This window comes from Seriola lalandi, unplaced genomic scaffold (assembly GCF_002814215.2).
Source record: "Seriola lalandi dorsalis isolate HSWRI2012SDOR001 ecotype SW California unplaced genomic scaffold, Sedor1 jcf7180002054504, whole genome shotgun sequence".
In the NCBI taxonomy this organism is placed as follows: Eukaryota; Metazoa; Chordata; class Actinopteri; order Carangiformes; family Carangidae; genus Seriola; species Seriola lalandi.
The window spans coordinates 316,109-332,702 of NW_019525057.1; the positions used below are offsets into that span (position 1 = coordinate 316,109).

At 42.9% G+C, this 16,594-nt stretch overlaps 2 protein-coding genes across 2 annotated transcripts in view; both read right to left on the minus strand.

Moving 5' to 3' along the window:
• LOC111660034 (fatty acyl-CoA reductase 1) overlaps positions 1–340 on the minus strand; it is a 52,763-nt gene extending 52,423 nt beyond the window's left edge. The window contains exon 1 of the mRNA XM_023413154.2: positions 164–340. Within this exon, the coding sequence (XP_023268922.1) occupies positions 164–172 (9 nt within the window). The 5' untranslated portion in view covers positions 173–340. The remainder of the gene's footprint in view (positions 1–163) is intronic.
• A 4,009-nt stretch (positions 341–4,349) lies between these two features.
• magi2a (membrane associated guanylate kinase, WW and PDZ domain containing 2a) overlaps positions 4,350–16,594 on the minus strand; it is a 219,592-nt gene continuing 207,347 nt past the window's right edge. Inside the window, exons 21-23 of the mRNA XM_087175818.1 lie at positions 16,143–16,295; positions 12,072–12,210; positions 4,350–8,588 (exon numbers count right to left, since the gene is read on the minus strand). Coding sequence (XP_087031944.1) covers positions 7,843–8,588; positions 12,072–12,210; positions 16,143–16,295 — 1,038 coding nt within the window. The 3' untranslated portion in view covers positions 4,350–7,842. The remainder of the gene's footprint in view (positions 8,589–12,071; positions 12,211–16,142; positions 16,296–16,594) is intronic.

The following is a 16,594-nucleotide window of genomic DNA, read 5'->3' on the forward strand; positions in this document are numbered from 1 at the left end:
CACTCCCGCGGCTCCGACCACACAGCCGATAAAACCAATTAAAGATGCTCCACCAGCGGCGTGCCACGACAGACCGCGGCTTCCATAAATCCATATTAAAATCCTAAAACAACGGAAAACACCCGCCGTTTTCAACTGTAAACAGAAATAAAATGCTCCCTACCGTAGACATTGGTTGGTGCGGGTGGCTCCTTCCTCTTGCGGCTGTCAAAGAGGCTGTGCGGTGCGGCAGCTGCGGACTCTCTGCCTCCTCCCACCGGCCGCCCCTGGGCTCTGGCTGCTGGGTTACTTCCACCGTGAAAAACGCCCGGTTCGAGCCTGCCTACTGCCTGTCTGTCTGCAGACTAGAGCAGCTAGACAGACTGCTACACAAATATGAGACACTGAGTGGGCAGGGCGTGTCACCCCGCCTGTAGGCCCTCCCCTAGTCCCGCCGGTACACGCCGTTCTGCTGTGCGCAAACTGAGCGCCACGCCAAATTTCATTGAAAAAATCTGAGAAGTTAACTTTGCTTGCTGGAAATGCAAAGAGATGTTTTTCATAGGTGGGGCTCTGATCAGAATATTAACATCGCCATATGCCAACACAAAAATCAAAGCATTACAATACAACGTTATAATAGTTCACATTAAAAAAAATATTGGTTATTTTTTGAGAAAAACTTGGGCTATTTCTATATGTAGTCTACTTTGGATTTCTTTATAGATCCAAAAATTGATGGCATCTTCAAAATATATTGTGACATGAAGTGTACATAAACAATACAATAAGACAAGATCAAACTAATTTGATGATTATCCGTGTTTACTCAATGATGTCATAAACTTTGAAAAATCATTTAAAACGACCTATCTCCTGACACAGACCGATCCATTGATTGCTCTTAAACTGAATCCATTGTTCATTCTGCTGCTGAAACCTCATGTCAGGACAGGCCCTTACTATTGACTTCCACATAAAAAGACTCAAAGGCTGATCATTTGTTCCCCTGGTTGCAAAACAGTCATGTATAATTAAAGTCAGCCTGTTGCCTGGAGAACACTTAAAAACTCCAGTTGGTGCCATTATTCCACATATCACAGCTCTGATTAAGACTCACAATCTCACATAGTTTCATTGCACTTAGCTGAAGGGCACAGATTTCTGCAGCTGTGCAGTGACTACAATATAATCGACAAAATAAATCTCTGCCAAAGTATGAACACATGACTGGATGACATAACAGTGCACATGGCAGAATGGGTTTAGCCGACAGTTCTGGGGAATGTATGGTATGTCTGAGTGTGCGCATGCATTTGTGTGCTTGTGGATGTTGACAAGTCCGTTCAGTAGGATCCTAGCGGCTTTTGAAGGCAATGTAACTTTAAAAGAGTGTGTCAGAAAAGCACAAGGATCAGGCTGCAAACTGGGCTTTGACCCACAAACCTCAAAGTGGCCCTCACATGCTGACAGGATCTGCTCTGCTGAGTGTGTTCAAACAGGACAATCTCTCTTTTTTCTTTAATAAAAGGCACACAGGAACAGGACAGCCCTCAGCCTCGTCTGCAGGTAACCCTTGTTCTGCAGTGTATTATTTGTTGTCCCATAAATGCATGTTTTACATTCCCCATGATTTAGGTTGTAATGTTTTGCTGATTGCAGCAGTGTCATGGCTGATACACTGTAGATATTATTTAATTCCACACTGCTGTAATGTGTTTAACATGCGTTTTGAAACTGTGCATGCTCAGGACTCTTTTTCTGCAGCCCGGGTTGCCCCCAAATGAGGTGATTATTTCTCCTGCAACTCTCAGACGATCTGGCTAACAAACAGCAAGGGAGCAGACCTTTCCTGCACAGCTTCCCACATGAAACTGTGCAAATGAGGTGGCACTGAGATAAGAAGGAAACTGCTTTTATGCAGCAAAACAATTCTGTGCTCACCTCAGATGAAAAGCATCAATTAAGTTGCTCCAGGCTGAGGTGAGACAATCCGAGACCTAGATACTGAAACCCTTGATCAGTGGAGATGTTGTTTAAGATTTCTTTTTCTGTGCAAGTCTTCTTGGGGGATGTAGTCATTGTACTTTGTGTTATCTCTGCACTGCAGTTATTTTACTGGCAATATGTTTAGTGTTGATGAGATGCTACAGGATGAAACTATTCAGCGAGGGGGAGCACCACAGACGTCGGCAGAGGAGGTAAAGCAATCCATCAAACACTGCTGTGAAAATCTGAGTCATGCCTACTCTCAATTACATTAGTGTGTGTGTGTGTGTGTGTGTGTGTGTGATGTGAGCCATACTGGTAGTCATTTGTGCAGCTTAGATGAACAGTTTAAACTACTGTCCAACATCCTGTTCATCATCTGAATGCAGTGCTGCTGTGAATCTGCAGAATATTGCTGAGGATTTTAGGCCAACAATCTATAAACTGTAAGTTCTTGCCCTTGAATGCCATTTAATAAACATGCCAAAGGTGCTTCTTCAACTCTAATGTCCATGTTGCCTCTTCAAAAAGAGCAGAGCAGTGTGTCATGGCCTGTCGCTCTCCCGGCGGAGACATGAGTGCAGCTCTGGACTGATTCGCTCCTGTGGAGAATACAGGCACCAGGCAGCAGCTTCCAGCTGGCAGCAGGCAGCCCCGACCAGCGCTGCCTCTGCAGGAGGGCTTGTTGTCCTGCTCCTGCGGTGCTTCATCTCTCACTCTGTTTTTCCTTTTGCGTCTCTTTCTCGTCAGCCTGATGCACAGACCTCTGCATACATGCGTGGAAACGCTGTCAGTGCCAAGGCTTGTGAGAAATATTTGACATTTTGTTCACAAGAGCAGATTAGAGTATTAGTTGAGGTAAAACAGAAGCAGGGTCACACTAAGGATACATGAAATCAAGTCTGAGGTTTGCTAAAATGTTAAATCTAGTCTTGAATACGTCAAGATGCTGATTGCAATGTTTACCTCACATGTGTGTCATGTGTATTTCGAACCGGATATGAGTGTGCTACAAAACCACAATGTCAACCGGAGGAAATGTTTAGACTAGTGTCATTGAATTTCCTAAAGCTGCAGCAGAGGTTGAAGATTGTGCAAATGTTGACCTGAGACAAGAGAGCAGGCATACGTCATTTTTGAATGTGCATGCATTAAAATTCGATGTGATATTGTTTAGTTTATGAAATCATAATATCACACCAGCTTGTAAAACCTCTATATCATTTTATAAGGGGAAATGTCTGACTAATAACTTTATGTAAGTTCAGCAATTATGAAACCAAGCAGCATAAAAATATAAGCCTGGTTTACACTGACCTCTAGTGGAGACATGGATCATGTGCACACAAGGTGTAAAAGACCTAAACCTTCATTCCAAACTGCTCAAAGTTAATAGGAAACTGTCAGTAATTATATACATTTACAGCAAATATCCATCTGAGCAATTAAAATCATCAGGGCCAGTGAGTTTTACAGGTAATATTTCCTGCAGGATTTCACCTTGTCACTCAGGTGCCTCCATGTGGCCAAACAGAGACATTGCAGTGGTTCAGGGAGTTTTCAGAAGAGCCTCATGACATTATTTTGTGTAGCTGCTTACAAACAGTCTCAGGCCATTCGACTTAGACACGTATCTAATATGCACAAACATGCACTGATAACACCGAAGCCCCTCTTTAGCATGTATAAGCAGAACATGAACAATTAACAGGAAGTTTATAACGCACCATAATGCAGATATACAGATCTATTCTTAAATGTTTATTAATGTATCTGTCAACGAGTTCTCCTATGAGGCCTCGGCAGCTGGCGACTAAACAGTTATTGAATCTGCAACAATAAAATTATTTAATACTTGGATATATTTATATTAATATGAAATATTTATATGTTTTATTGATGACGTTTTTGAACTCAATTGGCTGATGAAAGCCACGAGATGAGTTGAAATTACTGCAAGAAATCTAGTAAGTGGACCTTGAGTGAGATTTATGTTTATATATATATCTTTTTTTAGTTTTTTTGGTCAAGCTGCTTTTTCCAAGGTCAACATGAAGCTTGAAGTTTGAACTTCATTTGTCATTGTGGTTATTATGCTGATTTGCTTCAGATAAGAAGATTGACACCCACTCCTCATCAATCAGTCATTATCGGTTTAGATACAGATGTTTCACAGGAGGTTTAGTTATACAGTTATGAGCTCTTAAATGTCCTTGTAACTGTTTTCAAATACATCACAGTGTGTTATTAACCACATATTGAGTGTTATTAATACTGAACAGGGGGGTTAAAGCAAAGTGTTACTCATGCACTTATTCAATATAAAGTCTAATGCTTTCATAAAAAGAGACAACCACAACAAATCACACAGCAGCATATCCTAAATGAATCTTTCACGTTGTGTCAAGATTTTCTTTTATTTTGACAGCGTTTCAGAATATCTTACAGGTAAACAAGATTTTTGCAAAAGTTAATATATCCATAGCGTTGCATTTCATAAAAATAGTTGCTCCACTTACAGTCTTTGTGACCATCAATAGTACACTGAGTCATATTTATAGAGATATTTGTTCAGGGTCTACACACTGCTATAGCACTACACAGTGATACTGAGCCGCTTGGGTGTTAGGTTTATGGTGCAGCATGTGCCGTTGTTGCAACACACACTTTGCAAATACACCTCTAGATGTCTTTGTTTTTTGTTCTTTTTTTTTTTTTGCTTTCCATACAAAACTACTTACAATTTGGTTCAGTGGAGACAGCTCAGACGTGGAAAGCAGTGAGTTGTGCAAAGGCTGAGCAAAACGTACGCACATATTTTTGTTCCTGCGTCAAACAGGAGTCACTAAATAAAGGAGCAGTCCGCTCAAATGGGCGTGACGATGCAGTATGCAGGCAGCATCTTCTCCCTTCAGTCTAACAAATGTTAAATTTAAGTTTGGGGCTTGTTTTGTGATGTTCACGCTGCGTACCATCTACAAGTGATTGAAGAGCTGAGCCGTTTGTGCCAGGCTGATGATTTTCTCCGACATAATAATTAATATCCCAAACCCTCTGTGTTGAGATTGTGCTTTAAAGTCAGTCTGCTTATTCCTCGTGTAATTACAGATTACAATGGCAAACATAATGACTTGTCTTCCTTTGCTCTTTTATGCTTTGAACACCGTCGGCCTTTCCCTCAGCAGAGGAAAGAGAAGAAACTTTTGTTATGGTATTATCCAGAATTGTGATTCTTTTTTTTCTGTTAAATGTCGACTCATTTTGAAGAAATATATATCACTCAGAAATAACATGTCTGTAAAGAAGATTCAGATGCCAGGTTAAGATTTGTAGATCTCAAAAAATTGACTGTTCATTAAACCCCTTCCCCCAAACAGGGATTCAATCATAGCTTAGCAACTTTAGGTCCGCAGGCACGGCAGGCCTGTCGAACTCTGGATTGCTCCACATGTCAAAGTGCTGTTCATGGGGCCGTGGAAACATCAACACTCTGTATTAAGAGTTTGAAAGGAATCAAGTGTGATTATCTGCTCTAGTGTGAGATGCATTTGTTAGCATGTCCAGCTAACTACTTTACTACCTAATGTTAGCAGGGTAAAGTCAAGTTTACACTCCAGCAACTCCAACCATTGTTAGCATTATGTTCGCTAACCTCGTAACGTTTGTTAGTTTCCATCCTAAACCTTTTCTTACATTCTTATCAACATTCATACAATGCTAGGACTTTCTTTACACTGCAATACAACACTAATGCTGTTTCTTTATATCTTTTATATCTCCTCTAGTTGTTTAGCATCATATGCAGCCATCAACTTCCTGTTTGAAACACATTTTACAAGGTTCTTGTTATTAAACTGGAGTCAGCTTTTTCACCCATTTTGAGGAGCAAATGTTAGCTTAATTTGCTAGATAGCTATAGCGGATAAAATCTGCTAGCAACAGTTATCATTTTAGCCAAAACTGTCCGTTACTGCCCAGAAAGTACAAGCCAGGTTACTGTTGTCTGAAATCCAGGACCCACTGTTTCAAAGATAATTGAGAAACGTAAACTGCAAATGTACCGTGCAAGAATGGAAACCTAGCAACAGTAAGAAAAGATGGCAGGGCTTAGCAAACGGTAGCAATTGTTTTTGTTTAAAAATGTACAAGCGCATAGCCAGCACTATGAGACAAAGTCTGGAGCAGATACGTAAACTAAAAAAAAACATACGGGGAGCTTTGGCGAGGACATGTACTTCTTAATAACACAGTGTAGACAGAGTCACCTAAAAACTAATGAAATTCAGCAGCTGACAGTGGCTGTGACAAGTGCAACCTCTTCAAGCCGGTCTGGAAATAATAGAAAAGTTAGATTTTCAAATCGAGGCCGTTCTTTCATTCAGGTCACAGACTGTTAGGCGAGCGAGCTTTTGACAAGTGAGACTGATAGTTTGACGACTCAATATCAGATTGTACTAATTCAGTTTGGTTTGGGTTCAAAGCTCTGCCCTGCGCTGACATTCGATCATTACACCAAGCGATTCTTCATGGAAATTACTAGTGTCAGACCTCATTAAGAAATCAGTAATGAAAAGTATCGTGACCCAAAACGAACTACTTGCACAAATAAGGACCATCAATACCTCTGGTAATGGACTAATTTTCATACATAAACTTGTGAATTAAATTATGTATTTCACCTTATCACACTCTGAAAAAATACAGTTTATTATTTATATGTGTAGAGTTGGTGTTTTATAGCAGCCTGTTTCGAACCCTCTAAAGTGTTTTGGAGTTGAACCTTTGACTTTAAAAGCCAACCTCTCTGTCAGTCTAAGGCACTCTGCCCCTCGGTCGGTATCATGTGAGCTCCTTCTCTCAGCATCCGGCTGGACACCGCCACCGTCGCGGATTGCTTTGTTCGTTAAGCACAGAAATGAGAAAAATGGATTGACACGAGACCCCCTGCTGAACTCGGGTTGATTCGAGCGCAAATAGACCGTGCAGTCAACCGCAGCGGGCCTGGCGAGACCCTAAACTGCAATCACAGGGCTGAACTGGAGTGAAGAAGAAGAGGGAGGAAGTCGGTGTGGGTGAAAGTTCTGGTCCTCGTCGCCCCGCTTCGCCTCGCTCGTCTAATCATGGACTAGATTTTCCATCGGCTCAGCTATAAGGTTCTGTTCGCTTAAAGATGATCTTATTTACAAAATGATCCCACATATTCATATTCATTATAATATATCTATGTCTATAATCATCTGATAGATTATTCAAGACAGATTCAGGCCCACACAGTCTCTGTTAAGGCAAAGTTCTGTTGATAAGTTTCATCTCTGCTGTCACTCTGTGTCCCATTCGCTCTTGTCAAAAACAGGCAGACCTTCTTTTTAACATTCCTTTTCATAAAATAGACTCCATTGTGTAGATATATATATATAAAAAAAAGTTCAATGACAACTGACAGTTGCTCCCTGTCATGTTGTTTATATTTGCATGTTTGTCCCCCAGTTCTGCTCAGGGAGAACTCAAAATAGAGTTCCTCAGAGTTTGTACCCTCCAGAATGATTCCCCGCCACGCTACACACACATTCTACTTGCTTTTCCATTTTTTTTTTTTTTTTTTCAAAAAGTGGATGATTTACCAGTTCTTAAGGTGGTGGGTGTAAAATATTTCTCAAAATAATTTAGAGTACAGTATCATAAATAAAATTCTAAAAACACGTGGTCCAGATCACCCTGCTCCCCCACCTCCTTGGTTTTGACTCTGGTCCATGGGAGAACGGGTTTGAGGGGGAGATAAAGGAGCACAGGAAGGTGTGAGGATGGTGGTTTCATCCGGATGGGGTGGTTTAGTTCAGATGAGTGTGGCCACTGTTTTCAGCTGGAGCTGTGGTGTTATCTGCTCAGCGTGGACGTGCCTGTGCGCAGCGTGCTGGGCAGCTTGTCTGATCCAGGGATCTTCCAAGGCCCAGGAGAGACCGTGGCCTTCCTCCCCGCTGCGCTGCTGCTGATGCTGCTGCTGCTGGTGCTCTTGTTGGGCAGGCTGGGCCGGCTCTCTCCCAGGCCCCGGTCCAGTTCCCTGGACCTGGGCTTGCCCTGCTCCGGCTCCACCTGCTGCTGCTGCTGCTGCCGCCCGCCGCTGTAACGCTCCACATCATCCCTGCTGTTTCCGTTAGTGTGTGGGAGCTTGGAGCTGCTGGGAGAGTGGGCGCATTCTCTGTTGTCCCCAGTGTTTCTCTCCTTGGACCTCCCTCTAGTGCTCCTGGAAGGTTTGGGCTCCCCACTCTGCCCCTCCTTGCCCCCTTCCCCCTCAGCAGTGGGCTGCACCCTGTGCCCCTTGCGGGTGGACCTGCCACCCTCTTTCTTTGCTCTGCCGCTCCCGCCGGTTGTAGCCGCTCTCCTCCCCTGGCTGATCGGATCTGGGTTTAGCAGCTCGGCCTTCTGGGGGCTCTTCGAACGCTCTGTCCTGCTGTCTCGTGCCACCAGGTCTCGAGGGACGTCCAGAGGCAGCAGGTGAGGTGGGTCGGGGGCCGGGGCCAGATGAGATGAAGGCGATGACATGGAAAGGCTGTCGATGGGAGGGGCTACTTCCGACAGGCTTGGGGAGGCTGAAGGGCGAGCATCCCATGGGGCGGCATTGTCTAGAACACACATACACACAGTCAATAATATGAAAACCACACAAACAAACAAACACACACACACTCTGCTTAAAAGCTTGCTTGCACGCATGCCACTGCATAACCGAACACAAACACTAAATCAAAACAAGAATAATCACCACAGCAATCATTCCTATTCTACAAGCTAAAAGCATTAAAGTAAATATCCAGGCAGCACAGCAACATACTTCCGAGCGTGTCGTAGGGCAACTCTACTTTTAGACAACATCAATCCGCCTCCCATAGCTCTCTTTAAAGCCTCTGCCAATCTAAAACCTTGGCGTAAAATCGAAAACAGGTTTAATGAAATGGATGATGTGCCCAATAAGGTGGTGCTATAGCGAGAATGAAAACCTCAGGGGCCAAGTGCCTCTCTCTCTTAAGCCTGAAGAAGTCTGTATCCAGCGTAGCGGCTGCAGTGAATCTGCTCCTCCACAACTCTCCACTCTCACGGACTGTTAGCTTCTGTTTCTGCACTGATGAGCCTCGGCCATCACTCGTTTTCAGTGGGCTAGGCGGTGGGGGCGGGCAGAGGCTAGGCTAGCTACAGTAGCACCATGAGGCCAATTATAAGGAGACTCTCGTTGCAGAGTTGAGTATATTAGATGCAGGACTGAGAGGGGAGACATTCCTAGGTGCATTGGAGCTTCACCTATCGTATGCCTTCCACAATGAGGCATATTAGGGCCCTATGTGTGTGCACGTAATGTTGTGTGTGTGTGTTTGTGTGCTGTACAGAAAATTCACACACTGTATTAACACTTCTTATAAGCTCAGTTAAAGCTCTGGTCTCCTTACATTTCTGCTGAGTCGCCACAACACATTACAAACTACAGTATGTGACTTTGTTCTATATGAGAGCATCTGATCAAAAGCGACATTTCACTCCTTAAACCTGCAATAACTTTGTTTTTGGCCATTTTGAAGCAGCAGAAACCAGCTGAAAGCACTGGCATATTATCATTACATGATGAACTTGTTAGCACACATTTACTTATTTACAAATCCTGCAGATACGGAGCAACATTAGCATTCATCTGGAGTCATGTCTGTGTCCACCTGATGAATGCAAGACCAACATTCACTTTCCTTTTAGCTCTGTTTTGTGCTCCACTGACTCCTGAGGGAAATATCCGGCTCTTTAACTGCTAAATGCTCCATTATGTTCATTAGCTAGACGCTAACTTTGTCTGTCCGCTGTTAGGTAGTGAACAGTGGGTTTTTAGAGATGTTTTGCTGCCTAGTGGGGCTGAAAATGAGGCTGTGAGAGCAGTGAGAGTGAAACAAATGGCAACGTTTCAGGCTGGAAAACTTAAACAATGAGTTGAAATAAGGTAGACGGTTTTGTGGAGTTGAGAACTACAGTTGTGTTATATTTCTCTGTGAGTTTCATCCCCGTTAACATTACACATAGTACTTTACGTTGGTTTAAAATCAAACTTAAAATACTCAGTTTAGGAGACGTCTTAAGTTAATTAAGTTAGTAAGTTAGTTAGAAAGATGTTTAGCATCTAACGAAAGATGAAAGTTGCATTGTGGGAGCTGTAGTTTGATCCAGAGGGGCTTCAGCCTTAACCCAGGATATTTTGTCGACTGCTGCAACAATTTTGCCCATTATCTGTTTAATCTACTGCAAGACACTGCAGCTCTGTGGAAACACAGCACTAATGACTACTGGAGATTAAGATTACAGACTTAACATAGAAAATGTGAGGACTTTTATCTTTAAATGAAGAGTGGGGCTCAATCCGACTGGCTCTTCCTCTCTGAGCATACACATGATTCATTATGGGATGTCATTATTTATTTTACTTTGATCTGCATAGCAAAGAAGTTCTACTCTCTCTCTCTCTCTCTCTCTCTCAGGACGTGTGACTCTCATTACTTTGATGAACATGTGCCCTGATGGTGCAGATCTGACGCTAGAACACAAGCACGAAAACTCACACAATGCCACACAAACACATGCACACGACGATAGCCATGCACATGGCCACAACTGCATGTTTTCATGCAAACACAATATTCTTCAGTTTGCATTTAACTGTTCCTTAAAAGCACAGCACAAGAACCCGAGACAAAAATAACTTGCTCCTAAGTATGCTAATGTTTTAAACAGCCTAATTAATCACCGTAGATGATTTGCATAACCTTCCACTATGCAAATAAAGTGCTTGTAAACTACGAGTGATGAAATGCTGAATCAAGCCCACGCAGAATGGAACATGTGGTTTAAGATGCTGCTTCAGGGAAACTCAGAAACAACATTAAGGATCTCTAATGATGGAGCTTTGTGACTTTGGGATGACCACACTAAGACTCCCTGTGTGCATATTTGAAGGCTGCCTCGAGGCAAGTATCACAAAAGCGCTCCACACAGACAGATTAAATCCCTGACTGGAAGGGGGCTGGCAGAAAACAGTCGACATGGGGAAACCACATCACCCCTCTATTTCCTGTGTTTAAGGGCTGGAGGGAGACCACTAAGGCCAAACGCTGATGAATGTGTGTCACTGGGGGCTTTAGTGCCGCGGTGTTCCCCTTAAAATGGTTTTCTCCGGAGTGAGAGGATGGTGGAAAAGTGAGCGTCATGCTGGTGCAGAAGCCACAGGAGTGAGTGACGCATTGGAGTTTTATTACCAGCGGTGTCAAACAAATAAATGTAGCCTTCCAGGCTGCATTCGTGCTGCGCTGAGAATTCACTGGGTAAATAATCGGTCGCAATATTTTACGTTCATCTCCTCTGGCTGACCCAGGGTGAGCGCTCATTTCGTGAGCCTGTAGGTAGCTGTTGGCCACTGATTTATCTTTCTGTCAGGAGGAGAGTTATGTTCACTAATTTTACAGCCTCCCGCAGCCTGAAGTGACTTTTATTCATTATTCCAAAAGCTGAAAGGCAAAATCTTCAACCATTCGGGCGGGCGGGTGGAGGGGGGGGCGTTCAAGGTTATAAAAAGAGAGTTGCTTTGATATGTAAGTGTCAAGTGCATCTCGGACATGTGGGTACAACAAAACAACACACACAAACCACAGCAACAGAAAGCCAGGGGTCGAGTGAAGAGAGAAACATTCGTATGGTCACAAACCGTGTCTTTAGGGTGGCCCATTAGGAAGAAATAGGGGGAGCCATGCTTGTCACTTTTCATGCACATGGAGAGACTGGAAGATACCATTCCTATAGAAGGGGAAGTAACAACCTAGACCAATCAATTAGTGATAGATCACTGAAATGGACAGAAGATAAACTAGTGTTAGTCAGGTTGAAGAGACATCAGATTCTTTTTTACTGTACAGTGAAATACAGAATACAGTGAGTTTATAAAGACATGAATATAGATACATGCTAGAATAATGTTATCAAGAGTTGAAGTGATATTAGGTAAGACAGTGAAGAGTTACAATCTAAGAGTTAAAAGGTAAGAAATGATCCTTAAGACAAAGGAAGTAGTTGCTGATACTTACCGTACTCTGGGACCTGCCCCGTGCCTCTCTTTAGGAGCAGACGAACACGCCTGCCTCCAGACTTGATCAGCTCGATCGCCCTGGCGTGGGTCATGTCCCGGGTGCTCTCTCCATTGATCTCAATGATCTGGTCCCCGACCTGGAAGTCAGGAAGTGTGTGACAGAGAGTCAAAGAAGTTGTAAACAAACTTTCCTATACGACATCGTGTTAAAGGGAACAGTGAGGCAACAGTGAGGCGAAGCAGCTTCCCTGTTTTCCCTTGCACGAAGCAAGATACACAAAGAAGGAGTTTTCTGAGTTTGGTGTGGAAGAACTTCAAGAGCATTGACCTCAAAACCCACCGACAGCTTTGGGATGAGGCAGAACACAGACTGTGAGCCGGGCCTTATCATCCAACATCAGTGCTGACCCTGGCTGAGTCCCTGGAGGCTGAACAGACGCTGCAGGAGCAGATTCATGCTCAGAGGTTTGGAATGAGATCTCTGGGAATCACACGCTGCTGTATTCGACTGCTCTGACTGGGCTGAGTGAGTTTTTAGTTTTGAAAGGTGCGTGTGGTGATATGTCATGAGGCCTGACTCTGCTTCTGCTTCAAATTTTTTATTTCTTTTTAGGTTAAAGTTGGCTAACATCTAGTGTATTATATTTTATTACTTAGGGCAGAGGTTTCAAAGCGGGAGGCGGGCCTCACCAGGGGGGCTCCAAACAGCTTCACGGGAGGCTCAGTAAATGGAAGGAAAAAAACAAGTTATTACATTAGTTATCAAAAGGGGATCAAGTAAATTAGTCTAAATGTGTGTGATTCGATTAAAAAGTAGTTCAGAGATAAAATTTTACTGTTTTTTCCACTTTCCCAGAGTCAGAAACGAATAAAAGCCTCAGGACAGACCTATTTTATGTGTTTGATTTAGTCTCAAGTTTTGTTACGTTATTTTTTAAAAACGCAACATGAGAGAATCTATTTTAACAACAATATCTTTTCATTTGTATGGAGGAAACCACCTCAGATAACTCTTGTTACAAGTCTTTTTTTCTGCCACAAACTTCAGGCAGCTTTGTTCAGTGACTGATAAATACTGTGTGAGTTCAGAGCAGCCAAGTACAGAAAGCACTGGATCAGGACTGAAGCTGCGTTTATAGATTTAAGCGTACCAATAAAGCTCTTTGACCAGTGACTGTGAAGCATGGAGCAAACCCAGATTGAAACATGGCCTCTGCCGTTTCACATCTGAATCAGAATATAGAAACCGATGAATATGTTAAAGGCGCTTTTGTGTTTGAATAGTGAAGCTTCAAATTGTAGACTGGCATATCTGAGCGCAGGGTGTGAAATGCAGACTAAGAATAACTAATAGAAACACCACATTAATGATATTACATCTACATCAGGTGCCGTCTTGTTGCAAGTTCACGACGGCACAAGTGAGACGAGCAAATTAATGACGGTGTTTGAAAACCCGCGACTGACTCAGTCGTGATGCAGCAGGTTTGAAAACCAGTGCGCCTCCTGCGAAATGGAATATTAACGAGCTTCTTTTATTGTGGATGACAGTAATCTATTAAGATCAATACGGATCTACAGTTCATTGGCTTTCACATGAGCTTCTCTGAGCATTACCAGCCATGAACCGGTGTCAGTTATAATTAACTTCTGCAGTAATTTCGACGTGTAATTTGAGCGGAATTATGGTCCACCCATTCTCACGGCGCTGCTAAGAAACATACTGAGACGTCCTGATGAATACTAATAACCAGCGAATATAAAATGACCATAACTGCAGGAGCTCAGTTAACAGCTGATGTAAACATTAACTGGACTATCTTTCCTTTTTGTGACTTCCCTGTGCTGTACGAGAGGACGGGTCACACGAGTCCCGCTCCCACTCGTCAATGCTTGGAGAGACAGCTCCCCGCTTGACTAATGGGGAGGATTCATGGGGAACAGCACAAACGCACCGGCCAATTACGCTAACAAATGGAGAAGTCCTCCAGTAATGGCCGGGGTAATTTGAAAGTCAGGAGCGGACTCGAGTCGAGAGAGGGGGAGTCATTAGGTGTCATTACAGTGGTCTGAGGAGAGGTGGAAGGCAAGATGGTTTGCTCATTAATCCTCACCTCCTAACAGCAGAGGAGAGTGATCTCCATTTTCATCTTTAATAAAGAAGGAGCTAAAGTTGAATGGACAGCATGTGAATGTGGAGCACAGGGAGTTTGCGCTGGAAGTGGAGCTGGAGTTGCTTCTATTGCACCCGATGCCCACATACACCTCTTTTTATGGAAGTTTTAAAGCTCGGAGAGGTAATAATAGGAAATGCTCAATGATTATCTAACTTCATAAAATATTCCTAAAAGTCACTGTACTGGCACTTAAACCTGAGAAGAACGAAAATTTAAACTCGCTAGAATTTGTTATTGCTCCTTGTTCCTGATTGGTTTGTGGCAGCCGGGGTCAAAATAGATTTTTATTGCCTTTTTAAAGATGTGACAAAGTACCTGTTGAGGAGAAATGACTTGGCTTCAACTCAAAATGTCAGAGTGACTACAGGGAGTCACAGTGCAAGTGGGCTTTTGGGTTTCTGCACCTCAGTACATGTCAAAGCAGCACTCAGATCCAAAGTGACAGGCATGTCAAATGCTTTTTAACCAGTGTCTCACATTTACTTGAGTCAAACATAGATTGATTCCTCTCTGCACCCGCCAGTATGGATCCAGGCTTGTTGGAAGAGAGATCAAAGCTTTCTCTGCACCTTGTTCTCTGAAATGTATTCAAGAGCACAGAGTTGAGTTGATTTCAATATCCTACCAGCGGTGTTACTGCCCGGCCATTCGTCTGTGACAAATCAGACTCAGTGCTGGAAAGAAACTACTCAGGTGCAGTTATGAGGTTCTTGTGTTTGTTGAGAATTTATTTAATTTATAAATTTATGCAGCTTCATAAATCAACTCCTCAGCATTCATGAATTCATAAGCTATCTTGCTCCTCCCTTTGAGATCGTTTAGCTCAAACTCAATCAGCTACAACAGTCAAATGTTGCCTAACAATAATCTAATAATGTCAAATTTACTGTTTACTTTACAATAATAGTTTTGACATTTACTTTTACCTAAAGCAAGATTTAGGACTTTTACTCGTAAAGGAGTATTTTACATCACTGCATTGGTACTTATACTTAGTTAAAGGATCTGAGTACTTCCTCCACCGCTGCTCAGACGTCATGCCGATCTGAATCCTGATTTTTAAGTGGAGCTCAAGAGGGAATCCCTCCTCCTCCTCCTCTTCCACCTACATCTGGGCCCACTGGACTCTCATCGACTGCACCACTGAGGTGGGAAAGTAATATCTCCCCCGCGGGCATTTTGCACACATTATCTTTGACAGGTTCATTACAGATAAGGAATGTAGAGTAGAATAGCAGACTTGCTATCAGCCCCGGACGTAAAGATCGGGGGAACATACAAGTAACAGAAAAAGAGAAAAAGCGAGCGGGAGATGGAGAGCGACGTGTTGGCTGCAGGATTAAATCAGTACTGACAAACAAAGAAAAGCTACTGTGGAAGTTGCAATTTATGTTGCATGCAGCAAAGCACATGGATGGAGCACATGAGGGGGATTTACACTGCAGTGCCATGTGCTGTATTTGAATTTCTTTAGTATTTTTAGTACATCTTTATAAATTCAGAAATGATGTGTCTGCTTTCTCTGAATAGTACAGTAGCAACTATAGCTGGAGGGAGAATTGTGCAGCTATGCAAACATTAAAGTGCAATTTAAGTTGGCCCACATAAATGTTTTATCTATCTTTATCTTTCAGAATATTATCTGTTACTAAATCCAGAGGAGAGATGAGATTTTAGTACCAAATTTGAAAAACGACCAAAGGACAAACTGTCTCTGAGTTATTTTGGCAGATTATTTCTTAACCAGCTCTGAAAAGTTGCTGCTGAAGCTTTGATAAGATCAGACAATTACAGTTAGCATCTGCCATGTAATCCAGAAAGATAGAAAACAGCTTAACCTTTGAAAAGGGGTGTAGTGGCTTTCTTAAATGAAATTGCATCATCAAACCTACCCTCATCCTGCCGTTGCGGATCGCCGGTCCGTCCTCTGCCAGTCGTAGGACAAACAGGTCCATCTTGTACTCCCGCCCTCCGCGGATGCTGAAACCGAAGCCCTTCACACTTTTCTCCAGCTCCACCGTGAAGAAGTCAAAGTCCTGTGAAAGCTGAGACAAGCAGAGATCAGATATGATTAGATTCACTGAGAAAACAGACCATTACAGCGGAAAATAGTCTCAGGACTCAGCAAGAAAAATAAATGAATAAGAATGGAGCGAATGCAAGGTAAACATAATGCAACCAAGAATTGTATGAAATACATTATTGGTAAACTAGGGAGCTGTTCAAGAGAAAAACACTTTCTTCATCTGGAGGAATGTGTCTGTATCAGCTGTTCGCTTTGTCTGCACAGTTTTACAAACACAGATGACACCAAAGGAAAAGAGGCACAGATGTGCTAATGCTG